Source organism: Apteryx rowi, unplaced genomic scaffold (genome assembly GCF_003343035.1).
Source record: "Apteryx rowi isolate R43461 unplaced genomic scaffold, aptRow1 scaffold_67, whole genome shotgun sequence".
NCBI lineage: Eukaryota > Metazoa > Chordata > Aves > Apterygiformes > Apterygidae > Apteryx > Apteryx rowi.
The window spans coordinates 401,693-424,487 of NW_020450949.1; the positions used below are offsets into that span (position 1 = coordinate 401,693).

Below are 22,795 nucleotides of genomic sequence, written 5' to 3' on the forward strand. Positions count from 1 at the left end.
CTAGCCACATGTAGCCGCATGCACAGGTCAAGTACATCAGAGGGCTGTGTAGAAAATCTGCTGCTATTAGGAAAGGAGTTGAAGGCATGCAGATCTCAGCATAGCTGCACTGTCTTTTCAGTGACGCCACAATCCCGCAGGTCTCCTCTGTGGAGGCCCCCACACCACTACAGAGCAGGAGCCCGTGCACCTTGCCATCACCGAGTGAACCCTGTGTTCAGCAGCAGGGATAGAGTAGAAACTACCAGCTCCTAGTCTGAAATGGATGAAATACCACTCTGTCTGCAACTACAGAAAGTCTTCTTCCCTTTATTACCATGACATTCATATTTAAAGGATGCAAATAGAGCTCAGAGAGCTCATGTAAAAGTAGCAGAAGAAAATGATATTCTGCATACATTCCCTTTGCTTATGTCCACTGAGTGGACGCCATTCTCAATTATTTGTGGGGTATCCTTTTAAGCAGCACTAAGAGGAACAGCTTTTTTTTTTTCTTTTAATATGAAAGTGTGATTGTTAAACCAGGAGAAGAAATTTTCCATTTACTACTTGAAACAGAACCCATTTGTTTTCAGGACTGTGGGGCTTTAATTTTTAAAACAGTAATATTATTACAGTATTTGTCAAATACTTCTTCCTAACAAAAGAAAACAAAATGCTTGCACGTGCTTAGCATTTGTAAGTAACAATAACTTATCAATATAAATAGCTCAGCAAACCTATGTTTAGCATTCTTGGTTCAGCAAATATCCACCCCAGGCAAAATTCAGAAAATGGACCTGAGAACCTACCACCTACCACAGCCTATGGCCTAATATCAGGCCATAACCTAAACACTGCAGAACAAAGATGAAAATTCTGCCTGAAATTTCCAAGGGCTTTATTGTGCTCAAACTAGGAGAAGAAAAATCATTTAATAATTCAACAAAACTCCCTACCTAAACTCCTTACTGAAGGAAGGTAGTTCTGTTCTCCTTCTAGTGCAGTTTGCCACATATTTTGCATTAGAAAAATTTCAAACAGAAACATAGGCCTTCTTTCTCTCCCATGGCATCCAAGCTTATGTAGCAGCTGGCTTCCTAAGCTCCTTACCGTCTGTGAGTCCTTTCAAAATGGAAACAAACAAACTACAAACCTAAAAAACCTATCTCATTTAGCTATCTCTCTGTTTAGGGAACATTTAAGCTGGCATCCGCTTTATATTTGCTGGAAATTTACATAGAGAAAAACCAAACGTCTTTAAACAGAGACACATTATTTTAAGAAAATCCACGTCAGCCTCAGACAAAAAAGTCCCCCAAAACATCAAAAAAATGCCCACAGAATGGGGTAGCTGAACCACAGCTTCTACAATACCATTAAAATCTGCAGCCATACAAGTTCAATTAGAGTCATACCATGAGAAAGGAATTTAACATCACCTTACCTGAAGAAGCCAGTAGCACCTTCTGTGAAATGTGGGGATGATGGAGGAATGGACATAACAGCCATACAAACACTAAGGACAAAAAAAGAGAAAACAGATACAGAGTCAGTGAAGAAAAATGTTATCCAGATGATAATCAAGTTTAAGAGATGGCACTCATACTATGTCATATTTTAGGAGAATACTACTTAAACATCATTACGTGTTAAAGAATCAATAGACAGACTTTAAGCTCTGTTTTATATGACAAATATTTCTGCTGCAGAAGTCTAAGAGTATCCGAAGAGGAACATCCCTAACTCGGAAGGCCAGTTGTCCATAGCAGGCATTGTCTGCTGATTTTAAGAGATTTGACTCTCCTAGCTCAGGTCACTGCGCAAAACAAGACACCTTCAAAGGCCACTTTGATCTGCCAGTGTGTAACCCAGAGAAGTGGGTTACAGACCATTAGTGATCCACATACCACAGTTCAAAAGCCTCTGGGCAAAACTTGAAGGAACAAAAATTAAGACAATGCATAAAGTTTAGAACTCTTTGCAGTGAATCATGAAATTCACTTGCAGGGAACGAGGATTTCAGCAGTCCCAGACTGCTTACCACCAGTTACTTATACAGCCTTTTTGCCAGCTGGCAGGTTTGTCCTGCTTGCAGTTGGACAGCCCAGAGATGGCTGACAGAGGCTTCCTCGCGTGACCAAAGGTCCACAGTGCCATCACTGCACCCGACGTTCCTGTACGCACACTGCAGCAGGACGGTTGTGGAGCAATAAACAAAGCCCTCCATTACACAGTTTCCTTGCCTTCCCCTCCAGAGAAACCCCTCAGAGATGCACTTGCATTCCCAGGGGCATAATGGGAATCAAATTACTCGACTCCCTAAATCAGCATTGCAAACTGCAGCAACTGCCGTCAGAAACACTTAGTAGGCTACCTAGATCCTCTTAATAGCCACTTCTGTGATAAGGTACAGCACTTACCCAAAGCTGAGACTCACCTAGATAAGAACAGAACAAATAATGTCTCCCTGCATCGCTCTGAATCCAGATACAATAAAGAGGTGGGTTTGGTATGTGCGTTTCGATCTTTGTTCTAAGATTATTTCTTAAAAAACAACAAAAAAAACCCCAAACCCAAAACTCTTTTCCATGGTTCATCATCTGGTTATATAAATTGAAAAAATGCTGCCAGATATTATTTTATACAACAAAATGCCAAAACACCACTTTCTTTTTGATGAACTCTGATTAACTGAAATGAAAGGGAATCACCAAGGCTAAGGGATTCTTTCTGCAGGAAAATCAGATTTCCAGTAAGTTGAAACTTTTAAACATCGTTGTCAATTGGGAGCTAAGCCCAGCAGAAACCAAACAAACAAAACTGAAATTAATTTAAAAGATTGTGGTACAACCCCTGTCCACAAAACATATTTATTATTAAGAAAGCAATATTCTTTTCTGACTTCGTTGGCTTTTAATATAGCGCATCTGGGGGATGGGGACAGGTGTGCATGTAATGATATATTCCCCTCTACTGAAAGCGATTAGTTTTCCTTAAATGTGAGACTGCAAAAACTGAGCAATCTGCTTGTAGCTTTCCTCAGATATTTCCCTTGAAAGATCATGGATCATACGTATTTTAGGCATACCAGTATTCCTCAATTACAGAAGGAAGAAACAAATAAATCCAACTACAGAGGATTTTTAAAGAGAATTTCCTTTCTGGCACATTTTACTCCAGCAAATGCATTGATTATAACATCTCTTAGCGTTAACACACTATTTGCTTGCTCAAAGCTCAACATGAATGCTTACTACGCAGTCCTCAGTTTCTTGGAAAAGCAAGTCGGTTTAACAGCGCGAAGGGGGAGGTGGCCGAGGCATGGTGGGCGCTGAGGCGTCACAGGTCCGGGATCCACCGCAGCACCAGGGACGTGAGCGCGAACCGTCCCGCCAGCAGAGAGAGCAGCCGGGACCGGACGGCAGCCCGGCGCCGGGGCTGCAGCACCGATGCACAGGCCCAGGCGGAGCAGGGGCTGGGGCAGCTCCTGCCAGAGCCGCCAGCCGGCGATCACCAGCCTGGTGTGGGGCTCGAGGGCTGCCCCACGGCCTGGCGCGGGGGGGCTCGGGGGCTGCCCTGCAGCCTGGTGTGGGACCTGGCGCCGGGGGGCTCGGGGGCTGCCCCATGGCCTGGCACTAGGGGACTCGGGGGCTGCCCCACAGCCTGGCACGGGGCCTGGCGCTGGGGGGCTCGGGGGCTGCCCCATGGCCTGGTGTGGGGCCTGGTGCTGGGGGGCTCGGGGGCTGCCCCATGGCCTGGTGCGGGGGGGCTCGGGGGCTGCCCCATGGCCTGGTGCTGGGGGGGGTTAGGGGATGCCCCGTGGCCTGGCGCAGGGCCTGGCGCCGGGGGGCTCGGGGGCTGCCCCACAGCCTGGCGCGGGGCTGGGCCCCACAGCGCGGTGGGGCTCAGGGTGCCTTGTACCTGTGTGCGGGCTCCGTGCTGGGCTGCAGGTGGCGCAGGCCATGCAGTGTGGCATGGTGCGGCGCGATGTGACGTGGCGCAGCGCCGCGTGGCGCAGTGCGGTGCCGTGTGGCCTGCCACAGGCGTGCGCTGCCGCCTCGCGGGTTCAGCCGAGGGCGGGCAAAGGCCGTCGGTAGAGCCCGGCGCGTGCTTGCACACTGGAAAGCGGTGCCAAGGCCTCACGGCCCGCGCGGGAGGCAAGTGCGGCAGCGCCCGCGCAGCGCAGAGGCAAAGCGCTTGCTGGCGACGCGCACGGGGCCCCCGGCTCTCCACGACGCTGCCTTCACACGAGCCCACAGACAGTTTGGGGATTTTCCTCTGGCTTTTCGCCTAAAAAGCTCCATGCCAGTTTCACCCGTCTGCCCTAGGGCAGAGAGTGGGGGCCGCATCACCCCCCGAAGCACCGCGTCGCCTGTCCGGGCAGGCACAACAGCGCGTTCGGATGCGCAGAGACGCACGGAAGCGAGGAAATCTTACCTAGGATCCCTAAGGAAAGGAGTGGGAAAAGTGCAGAACGGTTACATCATTAAAGAACTGATCTGGCAAACAATCCCAGTATTTGTTAGTTCCAAAACATTTTAAATAGCAAAACTATTAAAAACTGTTTGCGGTAAATATTTTAAACGTTCATTCTGTGTAAATATTAGCAGCCTGAATGCCATCAGCTGAAAGGCTCTGATAAAACAAATCTACCGGCTGAATGTGTGCCTTATGTCTGAAGTACTGAAATAAATATCAAAACTGAATAAATTATGAGTTTCTTCACAAGGTCCGTGTTTAATTCCTCTCTTTGTGGCCGTTCTAGCTACCTCTGCTGTAGACAGGAGATCTGGAAATAGCAGAAAATTTCACTGAGGGACCTCCATGCAGCAGAAAACGTCTCACCAGCTGCCTGAGGAGCTTCCGGGAACGAGACTTCCCTCCAACCCTCGCTTCAAGGTTTTCCATTCCGGAAAGCAGGACAACAGCACGGGGGCGAACGGGAACCCTGCTCAGAGAGGGCGCCGGGACAAAACCAGCCCCGCTCCGTTCGTCAAGGAGGGGCGGTTAAGGGGTATCCAGAGGGCTGCATGGTGACATTGGGTTAGCACGCTAGGGAGAAGAAGGAGGAAGAGCGAAGGATGATCGGTTGTTTGCTATTAAGAAAAAACACTCGTGGTTTATGTCCTTTCTCTTAATTTTTAAGCTTTGCTGCAGCTGCAAGACATGATGGCCCTAGTTCTGGTAAAATTTCAGCAAGACTTTAAATCATGTTAACTGGAACATAAGCAGATGGGATCATTGCTCAAATTGTCCTGAATACCTGTTTTTCCAGATATGGATGGCATGTCATAAATACTAATGTTAAGGTTAACGTGTGGAATCAAGGCTTTATTGGCACTTGTTTGGATGACCTGCATATTTTACTCAGTGCTCTGTCATGCCTGAGTAATGCCGGTTATCTTAGCCATATAGCAGCCAGCACCGCGACACAGGCTCTCTCTGTGCAATCTCTCCAACGCAGGAATTCTGGCCGTTTTATACAAATACAAATGGGTTAGTAAATCTTGATTTATAAACCTTCCGTCCTTTAAGGTGCTTTCACAAACTACAAAAATACTCTGCAAACAATAAGCTTGCCAGCCTCGTCATCATTAGCACGCCTCGTAACAGGATTAGTGTGCAGGGAAAGCCATCATTTCAGGTGTGTCATTAAAAACGCACGCTTATCAGTGAATACACTGAGAGGCTGGCTGCAGTGTCTCCTCTGCAAGATAATCACTCAAGGTCGGCTTGAATTAAAAAGGATTTAAGGACTTCTGGCTTCCATCACAGAGTTATTTTTAAAATACAAATGACAAAGATTAATAATGTTTTTAAATATGTCAAGGGTAAATTTCACACAAAAGGTGGGGGGGGAATAAAAAAACTGAAGAAAATACTCCTAAGAAAAGCTTAACATTTTAATCCCACCATTCAGCCTGAGAAAAAAGCAGACACTGTTTGTTCAGGATAATCTCTGACAGAGATTCTTGGCTGCACCGCAGCCTCGTGGTTTATTAAAAGGTCTTTAATGTACAGTTCTGCTGACTCAGAGCTGCTCTTCCCGTTTTGGAAAACAGCTTTTTAGGAGCAGCATCACCGAGTGCTGAAAGTTTCTCCGCAATGACTTGGAAAGCTTGTCTGCAACGATCCTCTAGAGAAGCCTTTGCTACGCCTAAGAACATATATAGCACCTTGTTCGATAGAAATCGATAGACCTCCATTTGCTTCACAACACTGATTGCTATGAGGTTGATCAAAACTTTGCTGTGATTAAAATAAAAAATATTTACACAACACTCTAATGCTGACATCCTCACAGCGTGTGCTGCATTTAGTAGATATGAAAACTGCTCTACATCTCCAAATCTGTCTGATATATAACTCTAGATGCGTCAATAATGAATTGCATAAAGGCACCCCACCTCCATGATTTTTTCCAGCATTTCAGGAAAGCATTAAGAAAATCCTAATAGTTCATAGAATTTATAAAGCATCCAGAACACAAAAGTGATTTTTTTTTTTTTTTTAAACACACGTGGCATGACACATGGCATGGGATCTAATTTTGGATTATTGTTTTGGGTCTACATGTTCTAATTTAAGTAGGTAGAATGAAGCAGATCCATGTCAAACAACAGGGAACTCTTCTTCACTGACATTACATTTTAGTATTTGAGAATTAACAGAGCTGCAGAAAAAAATGCAGTGCAGCAGAAGAAAGATCTTGGTAAATACAGCTTCTGGAATAAAGACAACATGAGTGACAATGGCAATAACAACTAAAAGAATTTTTGGATAAAAAGGCATAAAAATTATGTTTAAGATATAAACAAAAAAATCTCAGAACTGTTAGATTCATTGTTTTGCAGGATTTCCAACATTAATAAATTAAGCACTACAGGATGAACTACAATTTGATAACACAGTACATTTGGATTTACAGAGTCAGCCATGCCATGAATTCAGTCCAGTGCAAGCTTGGAAAATAAACAGCAAAAGCTTTTTTACCTGGCCAGGCCTCTGTATGATCTATGGGTGCTTCGTGTGGGAATTTGCACCATTTCCCCAGAACTCTCCTGGCAGCGCTCCAGCTCTGCTGCTAAAATGGATCATTTTAAATACAGCACCTTGAGTCAGTGCTACCACACGACCTGCAAGGCTCAGGACAGCACACCTGGAGCTGCTCGCCTGCTTATCCTGTTAATTGTTAAAGGGGAGGCACAACTTGGAGAGAAAAACTCCCAGGCAGCTGCCAGGGCAAAGCCCTCCTCTCTCTTTACGGGATTTCCACGCATCCCTCTTACGATTTTTTACTGAGGAAAGCTGAAGGGACGAACAAACCACAAATCTCCAATATATATAGGGGCATGAATGTGTTATGTGGCATGAAAGGGCAAATAAAGTAACTAATTTATCTCCCTTTTGTAACATAAAGAATATATAGCGCCCATGGTATTTCTGACCTACAACTGAGAAAAGCAAAATTATCAGGCTGTAAAATTTTAAAAGCTAGATTTTTGGATGTTTAGCACTCACGACTGAACCAGGTTTTAAAGAGAGTCAGGCCTGTCAGGTTCTGACTCCAAATGCCTGAGAAAACAAGGCCAACGGCAGCTACAGCTGGCACAGGCTTGATGAAACGCTTGGCAAAGCTGGGCATGCACCCATCTCCCCTGGAGAGCTAAGCACACAGACCATGTGAAAACGCCAGTTTCACAGCTGACGAGGCTTAAACCCAACTCCTCCCTGCCCCCTCCCAAAACATCCTGCAGGTCACCGATGACATGACCCTGCCAAGGGCCACCTCAGGGGCTGCGATGGGCCCCGGAGAGGTTGGGAAAGAGGCGCTCCAAGGAGCAGCATCCAGCAAGTGCAGCGCAAGTAGTTACGTCAGATAACTGTCAATAAGCGTAGGAATACTTCCCTCTTCCTGCTCACATTTCTGATTTTGTGGCCTGCTAATGCTGTGCAATGGATTGTGGTGTGCACACAAAAACTAGAGATGCAGTCAAAGAACAACCAACAGGGCAGGAACAACCCATGTCTCAGGAAAAATCCAGCAAGTAGGGTAAGTTTTGCTGTTACAAATGAGATCCATCCCGGGCCAGGAGCAAAGGAGATGCGCATCCAGCACTCCTGTGCCCAAAAGAGAGGCTGATGCAGAAGTCAAAGGACCCCAAACTCAGAAAATACTAAAGCCAAAAATATCCCACTGATCTCAAGAGGGAAAAGCTCGTGTAGCACTCAGTGGGAGAGGTGGTCTTTTTTCCTTGCAAATGCAATGATCCATACGATGAGTGGAGGATGTACTTGCATCCCTCAGCTGCGACGGACACTACAGCCGCCCTGTGCATTTTCTGGATTCCTGGTGTGACTGATGGCTTCTGTGACTTCTGCATTTTTAACGGGGTTACGTAACTCTGGCACCACCGAGGTTCTCCGCGTTCACCGTGCAGCTCGTGCTTCTGGGCACGCTGCCGTGCAGGGAGGCCGCAGCGACTGCTGCAACGCTGCGGAGGTCGGCGGCGCCCCAGGAGCACGGGACCACTCCTCAGCGGCTCGCTAGCACTGCGCTTTGCGAGGAGGTAAATGATATTTGCAAAGCACGAGGCAATCCCTTCTTGGAGCCCGCTCTGGACGTGCTACCGACCGCAGCAAAAAACTGTGGGCAGTAAACATCATGATGCCATTGGTGAGTCTTACCTTACTCCCCTCATTTTCAAACCTGAGATTCACAGTTTCCCTGTTAACTTTTCAGAACGCAACTGCGATTTCTTGAGAGACTTGGCCTTTTATCTCCAGGTCTCTTATTTAAATCTAGCAGAGGACACACCACCTCAAAGCTATACTTATCTGAAGGGTGCTTTAGTGGCCTGCACCCACCAAACACAGACAGCAAACCTACACGGCAGGTTTGGCCCCTTTTCCTACATCTGAAAAACTGGCAGAGACTGACCCCCCTTCTGCCTCACACCAGGTCAAGGCCATTTGGTGGAGCTGCAAAACACCTGGTCGACGGAGAGCAAATCAGGCATACGAATGGCAGAGTCTTTTCCTCAGCCCTACAGTCTCCCTCCCTAAGTCATTCCAGCTCTTATCCATAAAACAACCCGTCTCTCCGGGAGAGGCACGGGCTACCGGCCCGGTGCAGCCACACCCGGGCAAACGCAACCCTTCGGCCCCTCGCTAGCTGCTCTCAGGGATTTGACGCTTTTCCTCGCCAAACTCCTCGAATCTTCTCTTCCGAAAACCTGCCACTGTGCTTCTGACCGGAATGAGATCAGCTGTCTACACTTACCACCAACACTGTAATTAATTAATGCTGTGGCCTCCTGAGTTGCATCCCTTGCATCTCCTTAGGAGACAGGTAACCACGACGTACTCAACGCATTTAGTTAAAGAAGTCTTTAAAATGAATTCTTGCTTAAAACTGGCAAAAGGGGTTTCAGTAGCTGGATGCTTTATTTATTTATTTACTGGGGAGGTAAGAGATGCCGAAGCATGTGTCTGTGGCTACGTTAATGCTGGGCTGGGCTCCCAGCCAACGCATTAAGTGAAATCGAATTCCTGAAACCAGCTTTAATCAGCACATTTTTAAGGTTAGAATTACTCTCTCCTCTAGAAGGCTTGCCAAGGTTAATTCTGTCCTGAGCATGCAGAATTAATGGGCTGGACAGAGAGGTACATTTTTTTTTTCATGATATTCTTTCAAGTTTACAAAAATTTCTAGGAGAAAAGAAATAGCATTTCTGAACCATCTGAAGAGAAAAGCCACTTCAGCAGCTTATTGATTTCTGTTTTGAAAGCAGATACAGATATGAAAACGCAAGCTTTGTCACCGCCGGGACAAGGCTCCAGCGTGGGAGCAGGAATGATTTGCCTCCAAAGGGAAGTGCGGAGCGGCCCTGGTCTTTCCCATGGCGGGATCGCTCCGGTGCCGCGGGAAGGGGGAATGACGCCTACGGCGGCGGCAGCAGCACTGCGGCCACGGCTCCTGCCCGAGCACGCTGCCATCACCTTCCAGGCGGGAACGGGCTTTCCATCTTTGCGAGTTACATGAGCTTCAGAGGTTTAAATATCAACAATTTCATACACAGACAAATCATCCCCCCCTCCCCACGCCTCCAGCTGGCGAAAAAGCGAGTAAGAAGAAGGTCTCTGTCAAAGAGTACCATAAAGACGTTTCCCAAGAGGCAGCAGTCAGGTCAGAAGCCTACAGAGCAGGAAAGAAATGCAAAAGATGCAATTGGAATAAGCCACCGGATGTCTGCAAAGGTGAGCAGAGCGGCCTGCCTTTTTGGCCATTAGTTTAAGCACCTCAGGAAGACACCGGTGGTAACTTTTTTCCCCACAGAGAGATGCAAATGTCAGCACAAAGCGATCTTAGTAATCTTGCCCAGTTTGTATGAACCTAAAGAGGAAGCTTGAGCGTGCACAGGGTATAGACTTTGTCCTGAAATATCCCTTCAAGGATCCCTTCTTCCTCTCCTAAAGTAATCTGAAGAAGTGTCCGAGGGTTGTCTGGGGCCAGTGCCCACTGCCCAGGCGACCGCAGCCACGTCAAAACGCACTGAGCTGGCCAGCGCCTGCAGAGCAAAGCCACCGTCTCCACTGCGGCGCCCTGTGCACAACGAGGGGCAATTCCCACGGAATACGAAATCCACAAGTGCCTCTGGAAGCGCTCAGTTATAAGTGTCTTTTTTGCAGTCCCTGTGCTGCTCCCAAAGCCGGGCCCTGCCAGCTCCACTTCACCTCGTACCTTTTCAAAATCGACTGGTAATTAAAGAAAAGGGGGCCTTCTGCGGACAGGCAGAGACAGTCCTGCAATTGGAATTGCCCATCCTTCCATTTACATGCAGTTCACACCTCACATTATCAAACTGTTGAAAACGAGAGGAAAAAAAATCAAAGTATTAGCAGATTTTTTATCCTGAGCTCCTTAAAGCGATTGTGGCTTATTTAAAAATAATGCAATAATGCTGAGGTGTTCTTCCTTAACAAGAACACCTTGGGAATGAAAATGGAAAAGCAGGAGAATCAAAAATTCAAGCTAGGGTCAGAGAGGCTTTGAAATTCTTCTCCCCACTGAGATATGCTGGTGGATATTTAAAAAAATAAAAACCATCTAGATTTTGTTCAGATTTTCACACTGAATTCCCAATTCCCTTAATAAGAAGTTAAATCAATCTTTAGAGAACAAACCACGTAACACCTGTGGCTCTAAAATATTAAAATACACTTGAGTCATTTTTATGTTATAAGGCTCCAACTTCCAAATATCCCAGCGGCTTAAGTCATACAAACAACACGTCAAACATGTTCGGTACAGGTTTCCGGGGAAAAAAGTGGGTCCTCTGCCTCCTTGTTACAGCGCTGGGCACCGGAGATCTCCCCTGGCTCCCAACGCCTCTCTCTCCCTATGCTCAGCAGCCCGTTTCTCAGGTCCTCCCGGTTTCTTTCAGATAGGGGTGAAGAGACAGAGGAATTAACCCAACAGGGAAGGGGCACGCCTTCCCTACACCAGCACCCCAACAGTGCGGGATTTGCAATGACATCCCTAAGCAAATAGTCTTTTCAGATAAACACACTCACGGCAACAAAAAACACTCCAAATAACAGAAACTGACTACCAGATGAGTAAAAGCCACAGAAAAAGGTTAGAACAAAAAATCTACTTTGTGTGAAACCATCAAAATAGCAGACATGAAATTCCTTCGAAAGAGGCTCCTGAACCAAGCAAAGTAAAAGCTTGTAAACTCAAAGGCTGCCGTCCGCAGCCACCGTGAGCATGGTAGGAACTAGAAGTCCACATGAAAGCGGCCACCCTGGAGGAGACCCTCAATGCCACCAAGTGCTCCATCCCCTGACTGCGGCCAGCAGCTGGTGCTCAGGACGGAGGAGTCCCAGCGGGTCACTTTCCTTGGCCCACGGCAGAAAGTTAAAACTGCTGATAAGACTATAATGCAAATGGTTAACAAAGTAGGGACAGGGAGAGAGCAGGATAACAACTGTGTTAACGGCTTACGACACTGACAGCCTTGCTGGATAAAAAGCCACCGTGGCTGTTCTTAGGTCTTGTATTGTTAAGCAACATGTACTTAAGTCTAGCAATTAATCATACCTCCATTAAACCACTGAACTGCACTGCATCCTGTTCTGTAATTACACCTACATTTTCAGAGCTTCTCCACCTATTTTCGTCACGGAATAACATTGCTTCCAGCAGCAGCAACTGCTACCATGGATCAAACCTTCCAGGAAAGCCAACTGGGGCTTTAACTTCATTCTTAATGATAAGATACAGGCCTCTTAAATTAACAACTGTATCTGCGCCCAATCAAGTTGTGCTCTTAACCTTGGCCTGCATGTTATCTGCTTGGCTACATTACGTGCCACCCCAGTAAAAGACAGAATGCAGTAATTTAAGCCCCATAATAACACGCAGGCTGCATATGGTACAAGTTTCTTAGATGTATAAAATGGGTAATAAATAGATTTTCTGTTGCCTGGGACTATTCTACTACTTTAAAATATGAGTGGTCAGACTTCGATATAGCACTAACCAGCACAACCGTAATACTGAACCTTACAGGCGTAATGTAAAGGTTGCATGGCTTGGAGCATTTGAGGATAACGCAATCCGCCCTGATTTTGTGAGGTGTGAAAGGACACCCCCAGTACTTTTTCTTTAGATGGGAACATGGAAAAGAAGCATGTAAGTTTTGATATTGGTATTTTCCTTTCAGTGCAATAACCTGTGCTTCAGAGACAGTAGTCAAAATGCAACAACAAAAGCAATTCTCCCATCTCTATCATAGATATTCCCATTATCTATTCATACAGATGCCACGTTTATTCTTTTCACTGACTTTTTCATATTTTACTATTTTAAAAAATAGTGTAATATGCTCTTATCTCAGCAGATGTACTATACAGTTTGCCTGAAAATGATTTATCTGGATTTCATATAAATCAGTATCAATATTCACAGAAGTTTGTTAGCTGTTTGTAGTAACCTATTTATTTTGTATGTAGGCGCAGCTTTCCATCTGCACCTGTAAATAGTACCCACAAAATGCTTTGCTACTTCTCTCTGAAAGGGCAGAGCATGGTTAGAAAAGCAGGGCAACTTAAAACCTTGAGTCTCTAGCATGAGCTGCCCATTTGCCACCAAATTAGTAAGCATCAGGGAAAACCCTCAAACTTTATATATGTCATCTCTCTTTCAAACAGATCTGAAATAAGTGCCCTCCGAGATCAGGTTATCTTGCAGCAGATGGTCTTTCCTTCAGGACACGGATGCTAAAACCACAGACACGTTCCAAATCCATTTAAACATCAGATTACGCTCGTTCCTGTCAGCCGAAGGAGCTGGGAGACAGCGGCAGTTCCAGCCTGCTCCATTAATCAAAATTCAGTGAGAAAAGCCAACGTGCTGCTATAAAATCCCCTGACTCGATGCCAACACCGTGCACAGGGAACCTAATGCCATCAATCTTACTTTTGGTCCCCCAACGCTAAGATGCAGCTGTGGAGGGGGCGAGCAGTGACGGGGGCTTGGCCAAACAAGCAAAGCTAGGAGAAGCGTTTTTTTTTTTTTTTTTTGGACACCTCTCATAGGGCAAAAGGACACAACGTTGATGGGGAGACCACAGGAAACCAACCTAAACAGTCCTTTATACAGATCAGTCCCGGTTTAGCTTTTTTAAATACTGAGGTGTAACAGTGGCTGAACCTTACAGCACTGAGAAAGCATGCAGGAGGGAAGACAGACTACACTTGAAAGTTTTATTTTGATCTATAAAGGGAAAAAATGTCATAACATAGGGAAGCATCCAAAATTTCCTGCTATAATAGCTCCGCTACAGCAAATCTTCAACAAAAACACTGCTAAACATGTTTTCTCACTACGGATCTTAGTAAAACACAGACATTAGACAGGTTTAGATTTTTCCTTCATCATTTATACATAGGAGCTTTGATTCAGCAAAGCACAAGTGATGCGCTCAGGTCTCAGCACAGGAGTAACCTCCTACTCTGTCGGCAAGGTTCGTATTTTACTGATGTCAACAGAACTTAAGCAACAGCTGATAGTTTGCTGATTTGGACGGCCAGTCCTCATGTACTGAAAGCAGATCCCAGAAAGGACGTTAAAATTTCTACACACACAGCTGCAAGATCCGGGAGAACCTGGCCTTTAATTTTTAGGCTACAAATTGGCATGTAAAAACATAAAGCAATTTCTCTCTGAAAAACACAAAAGGCCTCAGAAGTAAAGTTAAAGGGGACAGTCTGAGAGAAGTATAACATTAGTCCAGTTCTGTGCTAGCTGCTTTGGGTTTATTGTTGAATCATTAGTTTATTGTGATTTTTACTTTTTCTCTTAATTCACCAAGGAAATACTCCCGTGCAGGATATTCCTCTTGTGGGAAACCCACAAAACTTACAGTGGCTTCTATGCAGAAGCCATTGCATTTATTGCAAATGGAAATAAAGGCAGAGACAGTGCAGGCATGCCGATATTTTGGGGTCCCAGCCTGCTGTGCCCAGTTTCGCAGGCAGCTCACAGAGCAGCTCTGCCTAGCATCAGGGCACGGGCCGGTGTTCAGGCACTCAGCCTGGTTCAAGGGTTGATAACATTTGCTTCATCTATCCTTCTGGTTCTTTTGCTGGCACAGTTCAAGCCCTCCAGATACCCTTGATGTCACCAGCAGTTTTACCCAGGTAATGATTTCTGGATTGAACCCATAGATCTCGTTTTATGGCTCATCAAAGGAGAGGTTACTGTATCCTCAAAATCTAGAGCTAAGCTTTGCCCGTTGCAAGACCTTGTCAGTACCGGTAGCTTTTGTTACAAATATTTTTCTATTTACCTCAGGACTTGTTAGAAAGCAATTTTTGAAATGTTTAATATTTAATGAAATATTTAAATGTTTAATAGGTTGTTTTTCAAGCCTGTTTTCCCTCTGTAGAATTCTGAAATCAGTGCTGTTCACAGACTGCAGGTCTTAACTTTATTATTATAAATTATTGTTCTGATGACATTAGCTAATTGCAAATACGGGTACTGATTTTTGGTGCCTGAAATTCTAAAATTTAGCAAAAGTGTTCATTTTGAGACTGAAACAAGAAAGACTCAGCCATTCAAATGAGGTTGGTCCTGTGTTCTGCATCTCTCTGAATCATGTAGTCTTTTCTGAATCCTACTTCAAAACCTCAAAATCCCGTTTTACTGTGCCTGCAATCCTGTGCCATATGGGTGATGCAAGTCCCTCTGTGGTCCCAATCTGATCTTCAGACCTCGCTTCACAACAGTCCCCGTGCACAGACTGCAGCTCTTCATCTTTGGGTCTCTCTTCCAGATCTCTGCAAACAGCTCCTTCCTTCAGCAAACTTTGCTTCATCTTCCTCACATGCAGAAAGGAGAGCAATCTCTAAAAGTGACATATGTTAGCATCTTCTCTTGATTTTTGCCTTTAGGTCTAGTCTTTATACAGAGACTCTCTCTTTATGTATCACGTTGACACATGAAAAGAACGAGATACACTAAACGGCGTTACCTGTTTAAGACTTATCAGAAGGATAATGACACTTCCTCTTCTCACATGCATGTGGTTTTTTTCTTAGTCCGGGGAAAAAACTAGCTGTATCTATTTCTTGTTCCCAGCTTCTGCAATGTTCAAAGCACACGGCTCAGTTCCAGAAGCCTTCCCAGAGCGAGCATCAGGGGTACAATGTGCCGCACTCGTGCTCTTCTCTGTAAGCAAAGAGCACTTGGAGGAGAGTCTCTGAGATCCTCCATCCACTGAGACACACGAGACACAAGGAAAAGGAGCCTGAACTCCTGCCATTGCTGGCAACAGTCTCTGCGACCAGACTTTACACTTTTTAAATGCCTGTCTTACTGGAAAATGATTGTGCTTCCTGAAAGATAATTTCGCTCTTGCTGGGGCAATACGCCTACCAAACAGCCTCAAGAGCTTTTCCAGCTGCCAGATGAAGCCAATGTCCTCGCACAAGATGGATATTGCTAGTTTACTGTGTGAGCAAACCCAGTGGCTGCCTTGCAGTGGGTTACCATTTCCACATCTTACCCTTTGCGTGGTTCATCACATTAAATAATGGTTCCAGTATTTGTGAGGGTTGCCACATTGCAAGCTGTAAAATCACATCCAGATGTGCACATGAAATCTCCCTCTGCATCCTGTGCTTTGGGTGGAGGAAAAAAAAAGACAGTAACGAGTCTTCCAGTATGCCCCAGCCTCTCTTTTCTGTAGCTTTTCCTTATGCTGGCAGTGCCTGCATGATTTTAGTAAGAGCATTTACTGGTACTGTCCACTCCCGGCTGAATCCTCCTGCACTCACCCATTGATCTCTTACCTGCAGCTCAATAACAAAGTCCAAGGTCAAGCCTTTTGGAGCAGGTTGTTTACATTCAGTATAAGCTCCTGCCTTTCTCCCCCTGAGGCGGCCTCGATGTGGACCTTAGCTGCTGATCCATTCGCCATCACTGGCTCTCATTATATCAGCCAGAGAAAGGTTTTGATCCACAGAAGCAGAAAGCCCAACAAATACGTTTCTTCTTGTGCTGCCAGCAGAATGACAAGCAGCGAGGGGGCTCCTGACTTCTGCGCCGAAAGGCAGAAGTTGCTGCCTGCCAGGCAAAGGCGAGGACGAGCAACTAGTGTGGCAGTGGGACAGCACTGCGATGCCACGTCGGACCCAGTGGAGACGCTGGATCTGAAAGTGCAGCGCAAGGAAGGCTGCGGAGCTCCTCAAGGTATTTATCAGAGGAGGAGAGGTAACTCAAGGGCCAGCACAAAAGTGGATGAAGGCGAAGTACTGAAATGTGCATGGGCGAATACCAGCCCTGCCCGCAGGCAACGGCCCCTTCTGCCCTGTGCCATGCTGGCCAAGAGCTGGCCGGGTGAATGTAGAAGAGCGTGAACATGGCTATATATCACTAACACCTTTCCGTGACCGCCGGAAGCGTGTCAGCTCCCAACATTCAACCACAAACCCAAATGACGTGGTAGCATTCTAGACGTCAGCTACCGAACTCTTAATTTTTTTTATACTGGCATTTTGTTTAATAAGAGTGCTTTAAATATTTATGAACAAAAACGTAGGAGGCCAGTTCAACAAGAAACGATAGCTTTAATCTCAGCATGCACCACAGCATCCTGACTGCTTGCTCTGCACTCACTCTAGAAACAGCAGAAATGACTTGCAGAGTCACCTAATCCCCTAAAGATGAAACTCCAGCCCTGCAGCAGCTGATGGGAATTTTGCCATTCACTGCAACGTGGTCAGGGTTTCAGCATCATTCTTTACAAATTGCTTAAATGGCATCCTGGAGTAAGTCACAATATTAAAAGCACAAGGCTTTTTCCAGAAAGTGAATGTTCAACTTAACATTTCTACAAGTGCTTTTGAATTCAATAAAAATTTTCTTCTATTTGCAATGCTGTCAATTCCAAGATAATTCCATAGGAACTATCCATGTCAGCCTGCTACTTAATTGCTCAAATTCATATTAACTACACATTTGCAACGAGGTTATCCTCAAATTTTGAGTTAAACTAGCCCCCAAAAAATCTTTCATGAATTATATAGGAAACAAACTCCATAGCCTCGCCCTGCTGCAGAACCAGCACGGAACACGAGGAATCGGTACGCAACCCTGCATACTCACGCACAGGAGCTGGCTCTTCATAAATGCGTATTTCTTTGTTAATATGGGGATACTTCAGTATCAGTCTAATTCTATCTTTAGGGAAGCTCTAACCCGAGGCTGCCTAGAGCTAAAGCCTTCCAGATGCAATAGTGCAATTTGCATTCAAACCAGCAGGTCTATCTGTCAAAATGTTTGCCTCCCCTATCTGCCAACTCATATTTATAATCCCGTTCAGATTAATGAATGACAGTAGTTCTCATCACAGGAAATTTGATTAATCAATTTAAGTACTTAATCGCCATGGCCTTGGTGAGAACCCTACAGAAGGGATCTTGCCTTGATGTGGACAAAGTTGAAGGAAGTAAAAGGAAAACGTTGCCACTTTCCCTCAGAAAGGATCCAGATGGAGAACATGCATGGGATTCTTGACAGGATTACAAGGTTTCCAGGAGATTAAAGTTTCCTTAGGGCTAATGGTCATGCTCAATTAGTCACAAAATGTCCTTTTCAAGCCACGTCATAATCTGACACAAAAGGCTGTACCATGGCCTGATTTCCCACTGCCCCCGTCGTTTGCAGAAGCAACGGGAAAAAGAGCCGACGTCCCAGCAATAAAACAGAGCTGCGCTTCAGAGCAACCCCCATCCCCGACCACAACCGACCCCGCACTCTGTCCAAGGCTTCTGCTTAAAAAATTAAGGAGAGATAAAAGACTTATAATCTTGAGGGGTCTGTTGCTGGTGCACAGATAAATAATTAAAAAAGAATAATCATTAAAAGATGTATCCACTCTGAACAGTGTAATTGAGTACTTTATACCTTGCATTCCTACACTGTTTTCCAACGCAAAACTGAACACAGGGGAAGTAGCCTGGAAACTGAGCATGCTTCTTGTCCAGGCCACGCTGTTATGACACTACGCACACGGGAGATGACACTTTGGCCCTGAGAACTCGCAGAGCGTTCCCTAGCACAAAATAGGAAACACATTTTTAAAAAGATGTTAAATATCAGAATACTGAAATACATACTCCATTATACAAGTAGCAAAACAAGTGGCAGACAAATGCAGCAGTAAAGGTGCACTGGGTACCTGCAGCCAGGTCCAAATTCCATCGGATTCGGTCCCGAACATACGAACTGTTATGCAATGAAGGTGCTTGAAAACCTGGTGTCTCCAGTTGGGCGCACAGTTATTTTTGGGCTGCCATTTATAAGAAGAAGAAAACACTCCATTTTGCTGTGTGTATGGGGGTGGGGAGCAGAGAGGTTCAAAAAGTATTTGAAAACTGTGTTTATAAAAACCTCAGATATAACAGCAGTGAGAATTAAAAATAAACTACTTGGAAAGTAACAATTCCATCTTCAGACCAAGGAGTGAATAACACACAGGAAAGAAATTACATCATCACAGCTAAATACCAGATTTCTGCCTTCCCCTCCCAAACAGAGCCTCACTGAAACACCCAACAGCAGAAATTCTGACTCGCCAAAGTGCGACAAAGCTGGAAACGACTGCAAGAGACGTTATATTGCAGTACAGGGCTTGGCAAGTGCCTTGAACAAGTACCACTTCTCCTACCCCGTGTCATGCAGAAGCCTACACAATCACACATGACGTTGCAACCAGTTACGTTCCCATGCTTTAGGCAGGTTCACATAAATTAAGAATAGAGTTGCACGTTCAAAGCATGTTCCTCTGTGGACCGAGTATCTTGATCTATATGTGCACAGAAAGGCTTTGCAGTCCGTAGGGAATAAGATAAATGGACCGAAAAAAACCCCTAGAAATGCTGTTCTGAATAAGGAGAAAAGCAAGGAGTGATCTTAAGACTGAAGGAAGCACAATATGGGTCCTCTTTGCAGTTTTGCCCATTTGTGACTTTGAATAATGAGGATGGGGCACAGCTTGCTGCTGTTTTCCTGTTTGTCACAAGGACTTAAAACTGACCAAATATTAATAAAACATCTACTGGTAAAGTCAGAAATAGCTTTAACCTTGTACCATTACAGGGAGATCATTAAATAACTAAGACGCATAAGCATATGTGTTGGCCTCGTGTTCCAGCAATTAGGAGTGCTAAACTTAGAAAGCAAGTCGTAACGAAATTAGTGAAGAGACTTCTAATAGGCAGCTTCCCCGGGCAGCTAGATACCAGCTCACTCCAGAGAGATTGCTGATAACCCACCACGCGTGGGTGATGTGAGTGGAAGCCCAAGACCCGCCTGCACAATGCCGGATGGTCTCAAAGGTAAAAAATTGGCTGCGCTCGCTTTCTGAAGTATCAGGCCCCTGTCTTCTGTATGCAGAGTATGGGCGTCCGTGCCTGTACATTTCCAGGAAAAACAGACAGTGAGGTGTATGACTTAGCCCTCCTGCTGAAGAGAATATTCGCCCCCCAAAAAATCAGTCTTGGTGGGGAGGTGGAGAGGTTGACATCCTGCAGCCTCCTGCAGAGGCTGCGTTTGCGCCTTTGCAGCATGGAGGAAATGGAAGGAGGCTCAGGCAGGACATAACCTCCGGGCAACTCCAAGACATGTTCCCTGGGAAATCCTGGTAAAGACAGCAGTGCTCGGCAAGCTTGAGGTCTGTCACTTGTGAAAGTGGCAGCTAGGACTGTTTATGTTCTGCATGATGGTATAGATTACATTAGCAAGCAAGAAAAAGGATTTAATTTTGCATTTTTCTCCCCTAGGACACACTTGAGAAAAAGGCTATCATAATCTCCAGGGTTTATTTGGTGCACAAAAATTGTATAACAAAGGAAGTACCACAAGGTCTTCTCTTAACCTGCCTGCCTGCGTCTCTAGTGTATTTGCTCAGGCATTTTCTGCTGCGAAGATAATAAACAACACAATAAACAATTCTCCTCTGGCATGCTGGAAAGCTGAAGGGCCCTGGATAGAGATAACAAGGGATGCAGAGCTGTGCAGAAGACAGTGTATTTCAGTTACACTGACTGGATGTGGGAAATGAAGTCTCTGCTTTACAGCATCTCTGCAGGTAGTTGAAATCTGGGATGCAAGTCTGAACATTTCTTTATATTGTGTGTTAGTGTGCATTTCTGCTAAAAGAAAAAGCCAAAGGAAATAAACCTAAAAGCACTGTGCAATTTATGCGTGTGCACTGCCATGTGGAAATAGAGACAACATCTGGAAACCTATGCATCTCCTGGATGCACATCATGGATACTTTGAAAACTTAATTTCAATGGAATATCTATTAATTCAACTGACCTTGGTTATACAAACACAAAACTGCCCAAATGGCACAAGGATCTTCTACAGACTGAGCAGGACAAAGAGCTCCAAAACCTGCTCTGTGAGTGGGAGCACATGGCACATGACCAAGGTGTCTAGGGAGGAAAGGTGAGATATGCGGTGGCCACCTGGACACCACCTGCCACATCGCAAAGTCCTGGTGCTCATTTGTGATGCACACAGCAGAAGCAGCACCTACGAGCAGACGGGGAACCACAGTCAGCTGAAAAAGCGGACCTGGGAGATGCTTCAGACGATGGAGAAGAGCTAGGATGAATACAAATCGTTAATTTCCAAGTGGAGGATCTAGGAGAATGCACCCAAGGGAGAGAGGCCGTGCAGTGTAAACATAGCTTTGAAGCTATTCTTTTGCTTGTGAATGACATAACAAACCCAGGAAAGTCTATATAACATCAGAATGCCAATAATAATGTTATCATCTCTTGCATGACAGCTAAGGTTTACAGGGAAGAACCACTCTCAGCTGGCAGAGAAGATGTACCCGAGCTTTATGACAAAGAAGCAAGTGTTCTTCACAAACTGGCACTGGATATTAAGATAATAGGTGTCTTGCAAAAACATCAGCTTGTATTGCTTCCAAATGAGCAACAGCTGTCCCGCTGCCAAGTCTCATCATGTGGCCACTCACTGGAAATTAACATCAGACTTCTTCTAATCATGTTCTTCGGGAATCGAAGCCCAGCACTATTAAATCTTTGCATCAATGATCCGACGACAAATGGGGAATTGCTGCAAATAAAACTAACGAATGACAGAAAGAACGTGGAAGACCAGGCAGGGTGGTTATGTAGAGTTACTTGGATACTTCCGTAAGACGAACTCCCTTCAAACAAGATGTGCTTCTCTATAGCCAAATGCAAAGTACCATATCTACAAAATGGGGGAACATTTCTTGGAAAGTAATGAAGATTCTGAAAAGGATTACACAGTCACAGCTGGCAAACAGCTTCATGACCATGCAACACCAGGGTGAAGAGGGTCAATGTGGTTCTTGGATGTATACTCAAGGAGATGCTGAATGGATGAAGGAAATTGGAAACAAACAGATTTGGTGTCCGCAGTTTGAAAACAATGCTGAAAAGATGGAGATGGCATAAAGAACAAACTGGAAAAAAGGTATTGCAGTGTGAGAGTTGGAGCACAAGCTGTTTTGCTTATTAAAAAAGTAAGGCAAAATGTACGTGTTAACCAAATACCCCTACCAAACGTATTCATAGAGAGAAAAGCATTGGCTGTTCAGTGACTCTAGTCTAGTAGAGAAAGACAAATAAATGAATGTATAGAAAGCAACGTCAAACGAATAACTGAGACTAAATGCCAACTTGAAATGGTGAGGATTCCTTGCCAGTGGAACAAGTTCTCAGAGAAATGGTAGATCTTCATCTCCTGTTGTCTTCTGTTCCCACCTAGCTGCCTTTCTTGGAAGTGCATTAGACACAAGCTCACTGAGGTTTGGACACAGGTACCAAGTTAAGCTTGTATCCGTCCTTCAAAGGTTATTATAGGCTAAGGGAATATTCAAGACTGAGGAAGCCGGTAATTAGAGGGCGGTAAGAAAATTCACTGATGGCTCCAACTACACATGCAGCATGCTCCAAGTAATCTCTACACATCCAAGGACACAAGGTATTTGGATTCTTAGTTGGCAAGATTTTCAACATTTACCTTTACCATCTACCTAAGAAAAAGTGATTAGGAGACAGATGTCCCATTTGGACTTGTGCACTAACAGGGTGGCATAAGCTTTACAGATGGATGGCCTAACGATACCCTGTTAAATATGAAACAATTCGTGTTTGCAAGCCATCAGTAAGAACAGATCCTAAACTTAATCTGAAACTGAGATTCATATATTCTCAGGTAAGAGAA

At 45.0% G+C, this 22,795-nt stretch overlaps 1 protein-coding gene across 1 annotated transcript in view; it reads right to left on the minus strand.

Annotated features, from left to right (window-relative positions):
* CAMTA1 (calmodulin binding transcription activator 1) overlaps positions 1-22,795 on the minus strand; it is a 490,798-nt gene that overhangs the window by 208,088 nt on the left and 259,915 nt on the right. Inside the window, exon 6 of the mRNA XM_026085647.1 lies at positions 1,427-1,498. Within this exon, the coding sequence (XP_025941432.1) occupies positions 1,427-1,498 (72 nt within the window). The remainder of the gene's footprint in view (positions 1-1,426; positions 1,499-22,795) is intronic.